At 44.6% G+C, this 14573-nt stretch overlaps 1 protein-coding gene across 1 annotated transcript in view; it reads left to right on the top strand.

Moving 5' to 3' along the window:
* Positions 1 to 3483: 3483 nt before the first annotated feature.
* The window catches only part of EFEMP1 (EGF containing fibulin-like extracellular matrix protein 1), a 112953-nt gene continuing 101863 nt past the window's right edge, over positions 3484 to 14573 (top strand). The window contains exons 1-3 of the mRNA XM_006880936.1: positions 3484 to 3564; positions 7883 to 7931; positions 8085 to 8510. Of these exons, the coding sequence (XP_006880998.1) occupies positions 3484 to 3564; positions 7883 to 7931; positions 8085 to 8510 (556 nt within the window). The remainder of the gene's footprint in view (positions 3565 to 7882; positions 7932 to 8084; positions 8511 to 14573) is intronic.

Genomic DNA, 14573 nt, shown 5'->3' with positions numbered 1-14573 from the left:
ACCAGTGTCTGCTTACAACTGTTCCTCTTCCTTTGTATTTCCATGCTTGAAAACTCAACCTCCTTTGCCATCTCTGTTATCTAAACCCTCCACGCTACGAAGCATAATCTCTTTTTCCAATGAGTGGGTCCTTCTGGCAACATGCAAGATGGAGCCTCAAAATCCTTGCCTTCAAGGAGCAGCTTGGTTTCTCCCTCTCCAGGACAAACCTGTTCGTTTTCTTGGCAATCCACACAGAAGCCTATAGAAGTCCTCAATTTCTTCATCGCCGGCTTTACGATTGGTGGATATATCTGGGTAATAGTTGTGTGAACAGGTCTCCCTGGGAGAGTAACCTATCACTTAGAGTGCTGAACTTCAGAATGTTGCTATTATTAGGTGCTGTCAAGTTGATTACAACTGATAGCAATCCTATGAATAACTTCCGGATGTATCTTAACATACTCTTTCTTTCATGATGAATAAGACATGCCTCCTCTTTGATGTCTCATTCCCAGCACAATAGCCCATGTGATTGTCTGGCTCAAAATGGCCACTACTAGCACCGGTGCAAAGTGATTCGAGGCACACACAGACGATGCAAGACACTGGCTCATCTTCTGGCACTCCACCCAACAATGTTCTTCTGTTATTCATAGACTTTTCAGAGGCCTGTTACCTCAGATGTAGATGGTCAGCACTGCTTCTCAGTCTGCCTTAGTCTGGAAGGGCCATTAAAACCCGTCCACCATGGCACTTCAAATACAGGCACGGTCAACACAATTAGCAAAACCCACATATTCATGCAAGTTTCTTGGAGAGTCACAGAGCACCTCTGACCTTATCAAGTATTCTGTGGTTTGTATCAAAAGATCTGGGTAGATAAATACAAAGGCTTCCACCTGAACATACTCCCTCTGCTATAGTGGCTGTTCACTCAGACCAGGCCATCAGTTTCCTCTGTCCCTCTTACTCTATGCTCATGCATAACGCACAGTGTCAACCCTTAACCTCCTCCCTTTGTGGTTTGTCTCATTCAATAATTTGTATTTGATTTTTTGCAGGTTAGAAGATACAGCTGCTTTGGTACAAACTATTACTCTAACTTCAGAGATAACTAAATCTGTGTGGCATGATTTGACTAATATTTTTGTTCTCCCTCTCTCTCTCAAATTCTTGAGATTCCACTATTAGTAAGAACAACTCAAAATTCTTTGTCCTTGGGTCAGAACCAGCTCAAAGCTGATTCTACTGGGTTTCTGAGACTGCAAACTGCAGGAGAGATTGTCCATGTTCCCCTCTCAGATCTGCTGGTGGATTCCAACTGGCAGAGAGGGGTGGCCTCTGGGTGAGCAGTGCAATTTCCCAACGAATTAAGCCACCAGCTCTCTCTAAAGAGTTCCTCTTTAGAAGGGAAATGAAGGAGAAATGCTTGACTCTGAATGCTTAGTACCTAGGACCTCCCAGAAGTGGGAAGAGAGAAGCAATAGATGGTAAAAGAGGCTGATAATACACAGTAAGGGCTTGGTTAGACATTGCAATTAATACTATAAAACCAAATCAGCTATGAATGGTTGAACCAACCCCAATGTGATTTGTTAACTTTGGTTCAAATAGAATATCTTTTTAAAAGGAAGGCTTGACAGGCCAAAGACCATCCTCACATTTTTGTCCACGTGACATCTGCTTGACCCACTCATAACACACTATACAAGTCACGGGTTCACAGGCAATTTACTGATGGACATAAATAAACGACTACATTCTCATTCTTCTCCATTTGAGCAGGGAGACTCTCCTGACCCCAAGAAAAGAAAAAACGATTGGTTCTATGAAACATGGTTCGTCGGCTCCCCTAGTATTCACTTACTAATGAAAAAAAAAATAAAGCAATTCCGCAGAACCTCAAGATCTTCAGAAGTTTTTGGAAGAGTCGTTTCCCCTTCAGAGGGGCACAAATAATTATGCACTCCGAGTCGGGGACATCTATTTCAAACCTAGGATATCACATGCCATCTATGGCATTTTCAGCTCCTCTTTCCCGGGAAGCAGAGCCCTGCAGGAGTCCCAGTGTGTCTGAGAAATAGGGGTGCGAAGGCAGGCAGGAGTGGGCCAGCTTCTCAGCCTCCAGAGAAGGGGGTGCGGATCCAGCTGCGCCGTGCGCTCTCCTGCAGGGCTGGCTGCGCTTGGCTCAAGCCTTGCGCCTCCCTCCGTTCCCTCCTCCGCCCCCTTGGCCCCCCTTCCCTCACTTTCTCCTCCTCCCCCTTCCTCTGTAGCGGCCGCCAGACCTCACCAGTTCAGACCCACGGGGCTGCTCTCCCCTGCGCACTCCCCTCCTCGCCTGGCCCGGAGCGCAGCGTCAGCGCGCAGGTAGGAGCCCCAGTGCAGGGGGCGCACAGATCAAGCCCAGAGCTTAGTGCTGGAGGGTAAGGTGGGGTAACCTGGAGAGGTCTGGGAGCGCTTGTCCCTGAGAACCGGGACTGGCAGAGAGCGCAGTAAAGATGCCTAATCTTTACCTGAACAGAACCTGTCAGCATGTAAGTGCACCAGGTGACAATAGCCAGGAAAGGCTTCTGAGGGTGCGTACCCAAACCTAGCTGGTTCGGCCCTGACCACAAATGTGGTTTTGAGAATTTCAGGGACCCAATGTGACAGATTTAAGACACACCTGGAGCTGGTTAGAAGCTGCAGCGCCGAGTAACCTCCAGTTTGTTCATTTCCATTTGAGAAGGGGGACTTCACCTCCCCCACCACCCTGAAACTAGTACCCCAAAACTGCACTGCCAAACCCGGGTTCCCACTCCAGGCAGCTCTTAAGTAATGGGTGACTTGCTGAGGAATGAGGGGTGGATTTGACGCCAGAGAATCGGCAACTTTGACTTACACTTCCCAGCCACCTGGAGTTTTTCAACAAAGCTGCGCTCTGGACAGCTTGGGAATGTCCCCTGTGAGCATTTATATTGGGGGCTTGCGAGGGTGAGCTCCGAAGGTCAGGTATTCCACTACAACTGGGAGATTACCTTGCACATTTTGTGCTGGTGTTTTAACACAAGGAGGTTGAGTCCAAGGTAATGCATTTCGGTTCGCAGGTAGTTCTGCCGAGCTGTGCAAAGAACTTAACTGAATGTAAGCACAGGGGCAGAGAGCCTTAACTTTAAAGGAGAGTTCTGCATCCCTCACTCTCTGGATTCCCTCCGAGTCCCTGCCTCCTACCCTCTATCCCGAGCCTGCAGTGTTAAAGGCACTCCTCCACAACCTTTGTACCTGTTGAGCGCAACAACAACCGGATGGAGTCAAATGCAATGCAATCGTACAGCGTTTTACAGTCTCCTGCCTGGTTTGGCACCCGGCAAGGGTGCGCAGGGGGAGGGGATAGAGGACGCGGATGGGAAGTTGGCTCCGGGGAGCCTCGGTCATCCCCGCGCCCTTCCTCCATTCCTCGATACATCTCCCCGAGGCAGATCCTAAGCGTAGCTTTGTCCTGTGTTTCCTTTGAGAATCACAATGCTGAGAAGCCTTTCCCTGACTGTGCTGATTCTGGCGCTGGCCGAGTCCCAGGACACCGAAGAGACCATCACGTACACGGTAAGGGCTGATGGAATCCGAGATAGAGCCTTTACCCACCCCTGTCAGGGCATGTGGGCTGGCCCCTGGGGAGGAGAATAAAGTCAGCAGGCTGCAGCCTAACTCTTGTTTAGAATTCACTGTAAATCGCCCGTGGTCCTTTACAAGGAGTTCATTTAGATGACCAGCTGAGATAGGGACCAAAATGTAATCACTTTGGCTGGGGGTGGGAGCCTTTTAAAAACAAACCCCAAAGTACGCTAAATGTTTCCAACACTTTGAATAAACTCATGGATGTGGAACTCACAAAGCCTGTGTTCTTATATGCCTGTGATATAACCAAACCGTGGAGAACAAGACTCAAGTAATACAGGAAGGCTAGACAGCAGAAAGGTGGGCGTCTCATTTGTGCATGGGGGTGGGGGGGACTCTTTCTTCCTGTGAGTGCTTTGTGGAATTGATAAAAACTATGTTTTCCTTTAGAGTGTAACTGATCATTCTATGAATGCCTCTCCAACAGACTTAAGGGTTAGTGTCTGTGAAAGGGGTTTCAAAATGCAGAGTGTGGACTTCACCTCCACATGTTCTAAAGAACACATGCTATTTCCAGGTAATGGATTACTGATCAGTTGAGTGCATGGGCAAAGGCAATGTCAGTGGCCACTTGCACTGTCAGGAGTGGATGAGCTGGCATATAGCGGGGCAGGACAGACCTCACTGCCCACTGCCCATCGCTTTGTCTGCACCTCTGTGTTGGGTTTTCTAGCCTCTAATCAGTGTTGGGAGGCGGATGACATTTGTCCTGCACTGCAATATGAAAAACACATTTTTCTGCTTGCTCTCAATTTAAAATTAAGTAATCCTACTCTAAAGAATGTGATTTTTTTCAAAGGAGCTTTTAGAAGTGAGCTAATGTCAATTACTGAAGCTAACCATTATCTCACTTTTTGATAGCACGTTATCTGTAGAATGTTAGTGTTCATCTGGCAAATGCCCCTTGATGATGTTCAGATGAACAGTAAATTAGAGCTCAAAATGTGATTTTGTTCAGTGAATATGAAATGTAGCAGTTTCCTCTGCTGAAGATAAATAAAGCAAGAGAAAGACATGTGTGTGCTGTTTATTTTCAAATGAAAATACTTTGATACTCATGAGAAAATCACTACCTTCTTCAGGGAGCTAAAGTTAAATGAGCTTACCACTTTTATAATCATCCAATATAAAATTTGGGGGGGTTGCTTTTACAATGCTTATTTCATATCTCTTTCCCTTTTCTAATCACCTTGATCTAACATCTTTAGTAGAAAAGGTCACTGAGAACTATACACTGTAATGTAAAGACCAAAAATAGGTTCATTATTGTTGCAACAGATTATCCAGGCATTAGACCGTTTTTCTGGGTTAAAGTTTCCGGGTTAAAGTTGTTCCTTATAGGCTAGGATTTTGAAGGCACGTAGCCAGAAAGGCCCAGTCATGCTGTAAAGGGAAGACCGTGGAGGGGAGATGGACTGACACAGTAACTGGGGAAATGGTGTTAGGTGTGTTGGAGACAGTGAGATTGACTCAGGATAGGACAGGGTTCAGAGCTATTGTGCATAGGGTCGCTATGAGTTGCCGGTAATTCAACGGCACATCACAACAACAACAACAATAATCCGTAGGTGAATGTCAGGAACTATTTATTGGGTACCCACAGTGGAGACACAGCCCTCTTTCATCCTCCCAGCACAGTACAAAGTAAGTAAGTGGCTTTTGATATTATTATAGATCTGAGGATTGGAGAGGTTGTCTAATTTGTTTAATTAAGGCTCACTAGCTAATACGTTGTTTTGCTGTTGAGTCAGAACCAACCCACAGCTGACCTTCCAGTGGGTTTTCAGAAGCAGTTAATCCCACAGGAGGATTGTTCATCCTTCTCCCACACAGCAGCGGGTAGATTCGAACCTTGCCACTTTGTGATTGCAGTGCAGTTTCTTACCACTAGGCTACCAGAGCTTGATGAGCTTGCAGCTAAATAACTAAGTTTAGTTCAGTTTATTTTACAGTCAACTCACTTCAATTGTACTAGAAGTAAATACCTAAAACTAACTGTATGTCTCCCTGGTTACCACACAGATTACACAAGGGAGCTGCCATTTTTCCTGTTCTGAAAGCTACTTTTCAGAAGGATGGTTTACAACCACAAGACAGCCCTGTATTCCCCATTCACATTAAAAAGATTCACATTCAGCGATTTTCTCACCAGTATCACGTGTACTTAAACAACTGTTGGCATTATCAAAAGAGTTCAAGCTTATCTGTTCACTGAGAAAATCTGGCTCTTGACCTCAGGGAATTGATCTTGGAAAGGCATTGTCAAAAAAACTACAGTGCTTCTCAGCAAATACAAAGAAGAGTGTGCAGAGTATACAGGTTAGCCAAAGAAGCAGAGAGGCCGGGAAGTGAGCAATGTCAGTGCTGACAGATTGGAAGAGCTGGAATGCTACACCGGTTCATAAAGGAAATGACAACCTTGAAAGTGACCTAAAGAGGCTGAGGGCGTACCTAAGTCCAAGGGAGGAGCATATTCAAAGAGTAAGGTGGCGACAACCAAGATAAAGTCTAGGAGGTAAGAAAGAAGGTGCGGTTGAGTGGTCCTAGGTGTGGGAGGAACCTATAATAATGATAGGACACAAAAGATCTGCAGGCTTCAGTGAGTTCTTACATAGAAAACTGACAAACACAAGCAAAGGATGAGCTGTGCACAGAATGGAGAGATATGAAGACCAGCAAAGAGATCTTTATCCACTGCTGAGGCCAGGAAGGCTAACACTAATGTGGCAAATGTGGAAGTGACCCCTCAAAGTCAGCAAGACTTGGAAGACAAATAATTGGGGAAAAGTCAATGCTAATGTTCAAACCCAAATTCTCCATCCTGAGAAAGATGGTCTTGTGTAAGACAGTGTTGGGGAAAAAAGAACTAGCTTGGGAAAGAAAACAAGTTCAGTTTTCACGACATGAAGCATCAGATATTACAAAAATATGTAAATGGCCCCAGAGTCTCCATTGAGTGCTTTCCTGGCCACACATCGGTGGTGTACATGAGAGGTTCTGGGCTCCAGAGAAAGAATGCCAACGAATTTGTTCACTTGTTTATTATATTTTCACTCAGCCCTTCTTCCGTACAGTGACGTTCTCATATGCATATCTGATCAATGTGGGGATTTGCTGGTCTTTTCCCAAGCTTAAAATTTCTTCAGTGGAACTGAATAGCTACAGTAATTTTTCTCCAGAGGTTGCACACAGACCATGTGTATCAGAATCATATAGGCTGCTTTTTTTTTAGTGGAGGAGGGGAGGTAGTATTTTTAAGATGTTAGATTCCCAGGCCCTCTACCCATCTGCAAAATAGAATCTTTAGGTGGGCCCAGAGATCTCGATTAAACAAGAACCCCGGGTGATTCTTAAAGCATAATGATGTTTGGGGATCACTGTTGTTTAGGAGAAAATCCAGTTCTTTTTTCTAAAGAAAGACTGTCCAGATTTGGCCCTGCCGCACCTCTCTCACCTTGCACCGACCCCACCACATTTGAACTACTTGCAACTCTGTCCCTCTTCAGCAAAGTTATGCCTGCACTCACTGCCGTTCCTCTTCCTAGAATTCCCATATCTATCTAGAAAAACCTTATGAGAGAATGGGTCAAATGAAAAAGGAGCAATCATGTCAGAGAAAATTAGAATCTAGACAGAGAAAAATGAATTTCAAGAAAATGCACCAAACACAGCAGGAGCACTTAGGAAAGTTCTGGTGGCCTAGTGGTAAGAAGCTGTGCTGCAATCCTAAAGGCACACAGTTCAAATCCATTAGCTGCTTCACAGGAAGAAGATAGGCAATCTCCCCCTGTGCAATATATAGGCTCTGAAAACTCGCCAGAGTCAGTTTCAACTTGACAGCATCCAATGACTATAGAGCCCTGGTGATCTAATGTGTATGGAGTCATGCTGCCGGCGTGAAGGCAGTTGGAACCCACCCACTACTCCAAGGGAGAAAAATGGGCAATCTCCCCTCCCATGTGATTTACGGTCTCGGAAAACCCACTGAAAGAGCAGCTAAGAATCGGTTCTGTCTTGAGAGTAACAAACAACTGACAAGGGACCCTTGACACTGTCCAGTGCACAGACAGAGAACATTCCTTGAAGACATAGCCAGATGGTGTTAAACGGCCTGCATTGGCATATATGTAAAGGCTCAAGTTCACAGAGTGGTGCCATAAAAATTCAGCTTCTTAAACTCACTTTCTAGAGAAAGGAATCCCCAGTTAACTCTTCCCTGATCCCACCTTTGGTGTTCTCTTCACAGCAATGCACAGACGGCTATGAGTGGGACCCTGTGAGACAGCAGTGCAAAGGTGAGCCATCTTCCCCTGTGCACCGCTTTCACTCCCCGTCCCGCAAGATTGTCTCCCTATCACCTCTGCATTGAACCCCAAAGGCAAGCGTGTATATTTTCATGCCCTTTTCCTTCTACGAAGAGGCCTGACTTATCTTATTGCTGATCCCAGATATCGACGAATGTGACATCGTCCCAGATGCTTGCAAAGGGGGAATGAAATGCGTCAACCATTACGGCGGGTACCTCTGTCTGCCGAAAACAGCTCAGATCATTGTCAACAATGAACAACCTCAGCAAGAAATACCAGCCAGCCCAGAAGGTGCCAACACGGGGACAAATGCAGCCGCTGTCCCGGGCCCAGCCACCGGAGGAGGAGGAGCAGCGTCCGCCACAAGCATGGCCACCAGCGCGGTGGTGCCCGGAGGTGGTTTTGTCGCTAGCGCTGCAGCAGTCATAGGCCCTGATGTGCAGACTGGCCGGAACAACTTCGTCATCCGGAGGAACCCGGCTGACCCTCAGCGAATTCCCTCCAACCCGTCTCACCGCATCCAGTGCGCCACAGGCTACGAGCAGAGCGAGCACAATGTCTGCCAAGGTAAGTGCACTCGGAATACTGACCGCCAGCCCCTGCGCGCGTGTGCTTAAGGCCAGTGGTCACAGCGCGCGTGCGCCCTGGTCTTCCCACGTGGGCGCCACGGGCTGGGTCTTGGTCTGCAAGGTGGCCTTTAACCATCTCAGTCATCCCAAAAGGTACTGGTTGCTTGTTGTCGTTTTGCAAATGAAGGCACTCAGCAGGAGTTCTCTGGTAGCTGTCAATCTACACAATCTGCACAAAATTAGAGGCACTTGGGGAACCTTGAGACTCCTGAATGTCCATGTCAAACTACAGCACAGTTAAATGACAGATCTGAAGCTGTGCCCTGAGCATCATTACTATTTCTCGATAAAGAATGTTGTCACGCTAAGAACTGAGGTTCTACAAGTGGTAAGGGGGGAACCGGCCTCCACTCTGGTGGGGGCCAAAGGCCAGTTATCAGAAGAAACTACCAGGCTCATCGGTTTGGAATATGGAAGTATACTGGAGAGATCTGGTGTTCTAGTGGTAAGGAGTCTTGCTGTCAACCCTAAGGCAAATGGTTCGAGTCTACCACCTACACCTGTAGAAAGATTGGCAGTCACTTCTCTTGCGACTTACAGCCTCCGAAAACCCATTGGAGGGTCGGCTCTGAATAGGTTCTGACTTAGTGGCAATGAGTTGTGTTGAGATGATCAAGCTACCCCATAAATGACCCTCTGGTTTCACAAGCTTTGATGAACCTGCCACAGACATGGGGTTCCTGCCTCTCCTAGCCTTTTGGGGGTGCCTTACTTCTCTCATATTGCTCCTCACCTTAAAGCTCTCATGTGACCCCATGTCCCTCCTGTCACTTGCATTGTGGCACTTTTCACGAAGGGTACTCACTGCTGTATATTCTAGCAATAGCTGTAGACTCGTGCTAGCAAAGTGGTAAGAATCCTGGGCTTTGAAGGCTTGTAGGATGTTGGCTAACTGCACTGTGCTGAGGGACTGGGTTCTCATTTTCTTAGAAGCAGACCCTTCCAGGAGCTGGCTAGTGCACACCGTGTTCCAGAAATGGGGCCACTGGAGCCTCAGACATGCTCTAAACTGTCAGAAACTGACTGGGGAGACCTCAAATGAAAGACTCCATCTCATTGGGAGAAAGGTGGGCAATTTTCTTCTGTGCTACTTACAGCCTTGGGAAACCCACTGGAGGGTCAGCTATGAGTTGGTTCCAGTTGGAGGACAGTGAGTTTTTAATTACAGGTTGACTGATGGAAAAATCTAGGAGCCCCACCTCTTGGTTAAAATGTGTGGCTACTAACAGAAAGGTTGGCAGTTCAAACCTAGCAACTGCTCATCAAGAGAATTTATAATAGTCACCTTGCATAAAAAGTACTTGTTATGTACCATCGCATCTGAACTGACTCCTAGTTGATCCTGCAGTGAGTTTTCAGAGGCTGTAAATGACATGGGAAGAGACTGTCCATCTTCCTCCTGCAGAGCAATTAATGGATTTGAACCACCTGCCTTAAGGTTGGCAGCGCATCTCCTTGCCCCTACGCCACCTAATCGTATCCATAAAGATTACAGCCAAGAAAACTTTACGGCGTAGTTGTACTCTCACATGGGGGGAACACGGAGTGGACATCTACAAGTGGCTAACAACAGCAATCAATCATGAGCCAGGAAGAGGGCGCCTTCCTCCCTCCACACCAAGGGGTTCAGCTGGGTTCCCTGATTGCAGCATTAAGGCGAGCTGCAGCCACCTGGGGTGCTCTCCCCATTCACCCGAGTTGCCCTGCCTTTTGGGTAAGAAATAAGTAGATTTTAAATGGCTCCTTAAATGAAGCCGGAGGACCTACTGTGCCCTGCTTTTTATTATTTCACATTTTGTGTTCAAGTCCTAAGCAGCCCCACATCAAGGGCAAGGCAGTGCCTGATGGTGTCACTTTTCGGAGAGTACATCATGTTAGCATCTGTTTTATATTACTGTCATGAGTCAGAGTTCCAATACTGATGATGAATGCTTCAGAAACTTCTTGATACTCTGATCCTTCATTTAAGGATTATGTCAAGGGGCTAAACTGATGAGGTTATAAATAGAGATAAGTAGTGACTCAGAAATCCAGGTGTTTATTTAAAATACATCTTTGAGTTCTGTTATTCATATATATATATATATATCTCATATAAGTAATTGAAAGGCTTGGTGCTATTTTGCCTGAAACTATATTTTGCAGATGTGTTTCTCAAACACTAATTTTTGGACTTCAAATATCAGATGTTTTAATGGTACTTGGGCAAAATATAAATCAATGATGGGTCATGTTCTAGGATAGTTTGATAATGGTGGTTGAATCTGAGATCAGTCCCAGGAATTGGGTGAAGAAGTTCTAGAATAAAACACAGGACTGATTACAGTAGAAACTGGACTGTAAATATATTCAAGTGAAACTTGAAGCCTACTTAATTGCATTTTTCCAGAAAGGCTTTCGTCTACTTACAGATGAGTTCTTTTCCACGTATTAAAGCATTTTTAATTCTTACTTTGCGGAGCATTGTTTTCACCAGTGAGATAAAGCTCTTAAATGTCTCTGCTTGTGGTAGATGCTAATTATATACTTGTGGTTTGCAAGCACACGAAATATTTCCAAGTCCCAAACCCTTCTTTGTAACCCAATCACTTTCTAAAATCTGGGATTAGGGTCTGTGCCATTGAAACAAAGCAGAGTTAAACATTTTTTGGATGATTTAGGCTTTAGCTGGATTTCTTCCCACCTCACAATTGTGCAAAGTGCCCATAAATGTGGATTTACTTAATTGCTGATAAAAGGGGGTTATTTCATCTGATAACAACAGGATAATCTGTCTAGGGAATCTGACTAATATAAGTCGAGTCACATTTGTGCCCGTTTATTATTGACCTAATCAAACATGCAATCCAGACCTTCTTCTAATTGCCTGCAGATGTACGACATTTGCGGTCCAGGCCAGCAGCACAAAATAATGTTTTATAACAACGTGAAAGTGTGAGGACCTCTGCTTGAAACAATAATGAGCTCCAAGGACCCATATTAACTGACATAATTGTAGGCTTTGAGGAGCCTTCTGTTTTTGTAAAGATCTCCGCTCCCCCTTAAACGCTGCCCACTTATTCCCCAGTAACCCAGCCACGTTTACCAGGTCAGTTGGATTGGAATAAATGAATGCCTGCAGTTGAGTCACATTTGTATTAGAATTATTTCTCTTTTCCACGTTTATTTTTTTCAACAGGTATCGTTTATCATCATATAACTTAAAACTAAGGACATTTGTGTGTTTGTGTGCATAACTGCTGAAATCTGAACTGTGTTTCAGTCTTAAAATATGTTGTGCCTTTGAATACCCTGTTAAAAATCACAGATGGCTCCTAATAATTTAAATCACAACATAAGTTATTTTTTTAAAAAACTATATGCTGCTTTATAAAGATATCATATGGCCAGCTGACCATATTTTAACATTTAATGAAAACAGAATATGTTTAGTTCTCCTTCCCATATAATTTTTCAGGGTTTTTCCAATTTGTGCAAAACCATGGGATTTAAAATGCAAGATAACATCCAAAGGCCAAGTTTTCGTGAACAGATTTTTTTTCCTAAGTAATGGTGCTGGAGAAGAGTCTTGAACATACCATGGACTGCCAAGAAAACAAACAGGTCTGTCGTGGGGAGGATGAAACCAAGTCTCTCCTTGGAGGCTAGGATTTTAAACCTCCACCTCACTTACTTTGGGCACGTGGCCTGGTGAGATTGGTCCTTGGAGAAGGACATCATGCTCGGAACAGTGGACAGACAGAGCAGGAGAGGAAGACTCCAGATGAGATGGACTGATACAGTAGCTGGGGCAATGGGGTTTGGTGTGTCAGAGTCAGTCAGACTGGCCCAGGATGGGGAAGAGTTCAGAGCTGCTGTACATCGCAGGCGATTCAATGGCACATAAAACAATACCATACTATGACAGGTTTGGAAGCAGGAGTGGCATCCACTTCCTAAATAACAAGCCTCCAGAAATTCTATGAACTTTTATAAATGTCGATAGTCGAGGAGTGGCTTCAGGCCTTTTTGTTCATACGGTTGCTATGAGTCATGCTCAACTTGAAGGCAATCAACAACAATTTAGCCAACTAGATTTGTTGGAGAATGATGCTGTGGGAGCGAGCCAAACTGAAAGCTTCTAATATAGGTGCTATCTTTGACAAATTCAGCTGACCTAGTGGTTAGAAGTTGCACTGCCAACTCAAAGGCAGGCAGTTCAAATCCACCAGAGGCTCTGTGGGGGAAAAATTGGCAGCTCTTGTGCAATTTAGTGTCTGGAAACCCATTCAGTGTTCAGCTATAAGTTGATTCTGACTTGAAACCAATGTATTTTTTAACTAAGTCCCTGACAGATTTAAAGTATTGACAGATCACTTTAATGTTCCAAGCCCAGAATAATGTGCAAATTTTTAGGATGTTAATTCTTTCTTATAAATTCATAAGGTATCATCTGCTTCTACTGATAATAATCTGTACTCGAAGTGAGTTAGGTGAATGAATATAGAGACTGTATTACAATCCACCAATTCACCACTGTTTGCTACACCTTCATTTCATATGCTCTTTGTAATCTTCTTTACAGGAGATATAGTTAGAAATTGCTATTACATGCTGTGAAAGGATTTTTTTAAATGATCTATAACTTTCTAAAAGTCCAATTCTATTAAAGGAAAAGGGAGCTGGTGGTTTAGTGGTAAGGAATTGCACTGCTAATGCAAAGGTATGCAGTTTGAATCTATCAACTGCTCTGTGGAAAAGAGATGGCCAATCAACTCTGGCGCAGTTTCCTGCCTCTGAAAACTGGCTGCAGGGCCAGCTATGGGTCAGTTCTGATTCAATGGTACACAACAATGGTGGGAAATACTTTGGGAGTTGGCAAGCCAAGGACAGTATTGATTGTCCTATTTGAAGAAGTTTGTTCCATTAATTGAACTTAAATATATTTATGTATATACACATAGGATATTTTGTATAGCCAGTAGTTAAACTATTACTAAACTTAGTTATGTTTGCAACTATCATTACTTACTTGCTAAAGAAATGGCAACGTCAAGAGGGCACTCACTATAAATGCCCAATGATGCTAGTTATGGCATGCATCCAGCATGGTGTCTGCTTTGTGTTCTGTACAGTATACCCAAGCAGTGTGAAAACACCCTAGCTTCCCCATCTGATCTGTCTTCCCAACACTGTCGTGGTTTCCAAATGGAACAATCCCTCCCATGTGATGGGAAACACCTCAGTCGCAGCCAGAGAGGATAGCTGGTGACCTGACCATACTCTGATGCCCAAATTTCTGAGAAGGCCTCAATGCTTCAGCCATTCTTTCAAGAGAAAGTAATGTTCATTCTGGGAAGAAGTGTGTTTAAAATTTGGTTTGAAATCCTAGGAATCAAACCTGACAGACTGTTAAGTAACTGGACAGAGCCTCTCCTTGCAGTTGTCTGAGCCCCTTTCGCTGGTCTGTTTCCACATTGCTTTCGTCTCTCTTTATGAAGGATACCTAGACGTTAGACCTGCATACTTGGATACACATCAGACCATAGTTATCTCACCTCTTTGACATTGCTCTTCAGAAATGTTTCATTGGACAGTTAAATTAACACACCAGCCATAAATTATAAATATTCCTTCACTAAAAAAAAAAAGAAAGAAAAATTCCCCCCAATTATCTGTTGATTTGCTTTCTTTCATCTTGAGAATAAGGCAAGGTTCTTCCCAGAAGGAGCAATTAATCAGAGACTTGACCGAGTGGGTAAGGAGTCGCACTGGCAGACAGTTTGAATCCACAAGCTGCTCTGGGGAAGAAGGATGAACAGTCTCCTATCATGTGGTTCATAGCCTCCAAAAACCAGCGAGAGGGTCAGCTATGAGTCTGTTTGGACTCGGAGGGCAGTGACTCAGTGAGAAGTGAGCGAGGAGAGAGCCTCCAGGCCAGTCAGGCTTAAGGATTCCTAGCAGACAGAAGATCATTAAAAATATTGTTGTTGTTATGTGCCATCGAGTCGTTTGTGACTCA

The sequence above is a fragment of the Elephantulus edwardii genome, unplaced genomic scaffold, assembly GCF_000299155.1.
Source record: "Elephantulus edwardii isolate Elephantulus edwardi_28Jun2011 unplaced genomic scaffold, EleEdw1.0 scaffold00011, whole genome shotgun sequence".
NCBI lineage: Eukaryota > Metazoa > Chordata > Mammalia > Macroscelidea > Macroscelididae > Elephantulus > Elephantulus edwardii.
Note: the sequence above shows the minus strand (reverse complement) of the source record. Positions and strands in the feature narration are given on the sequence as shown.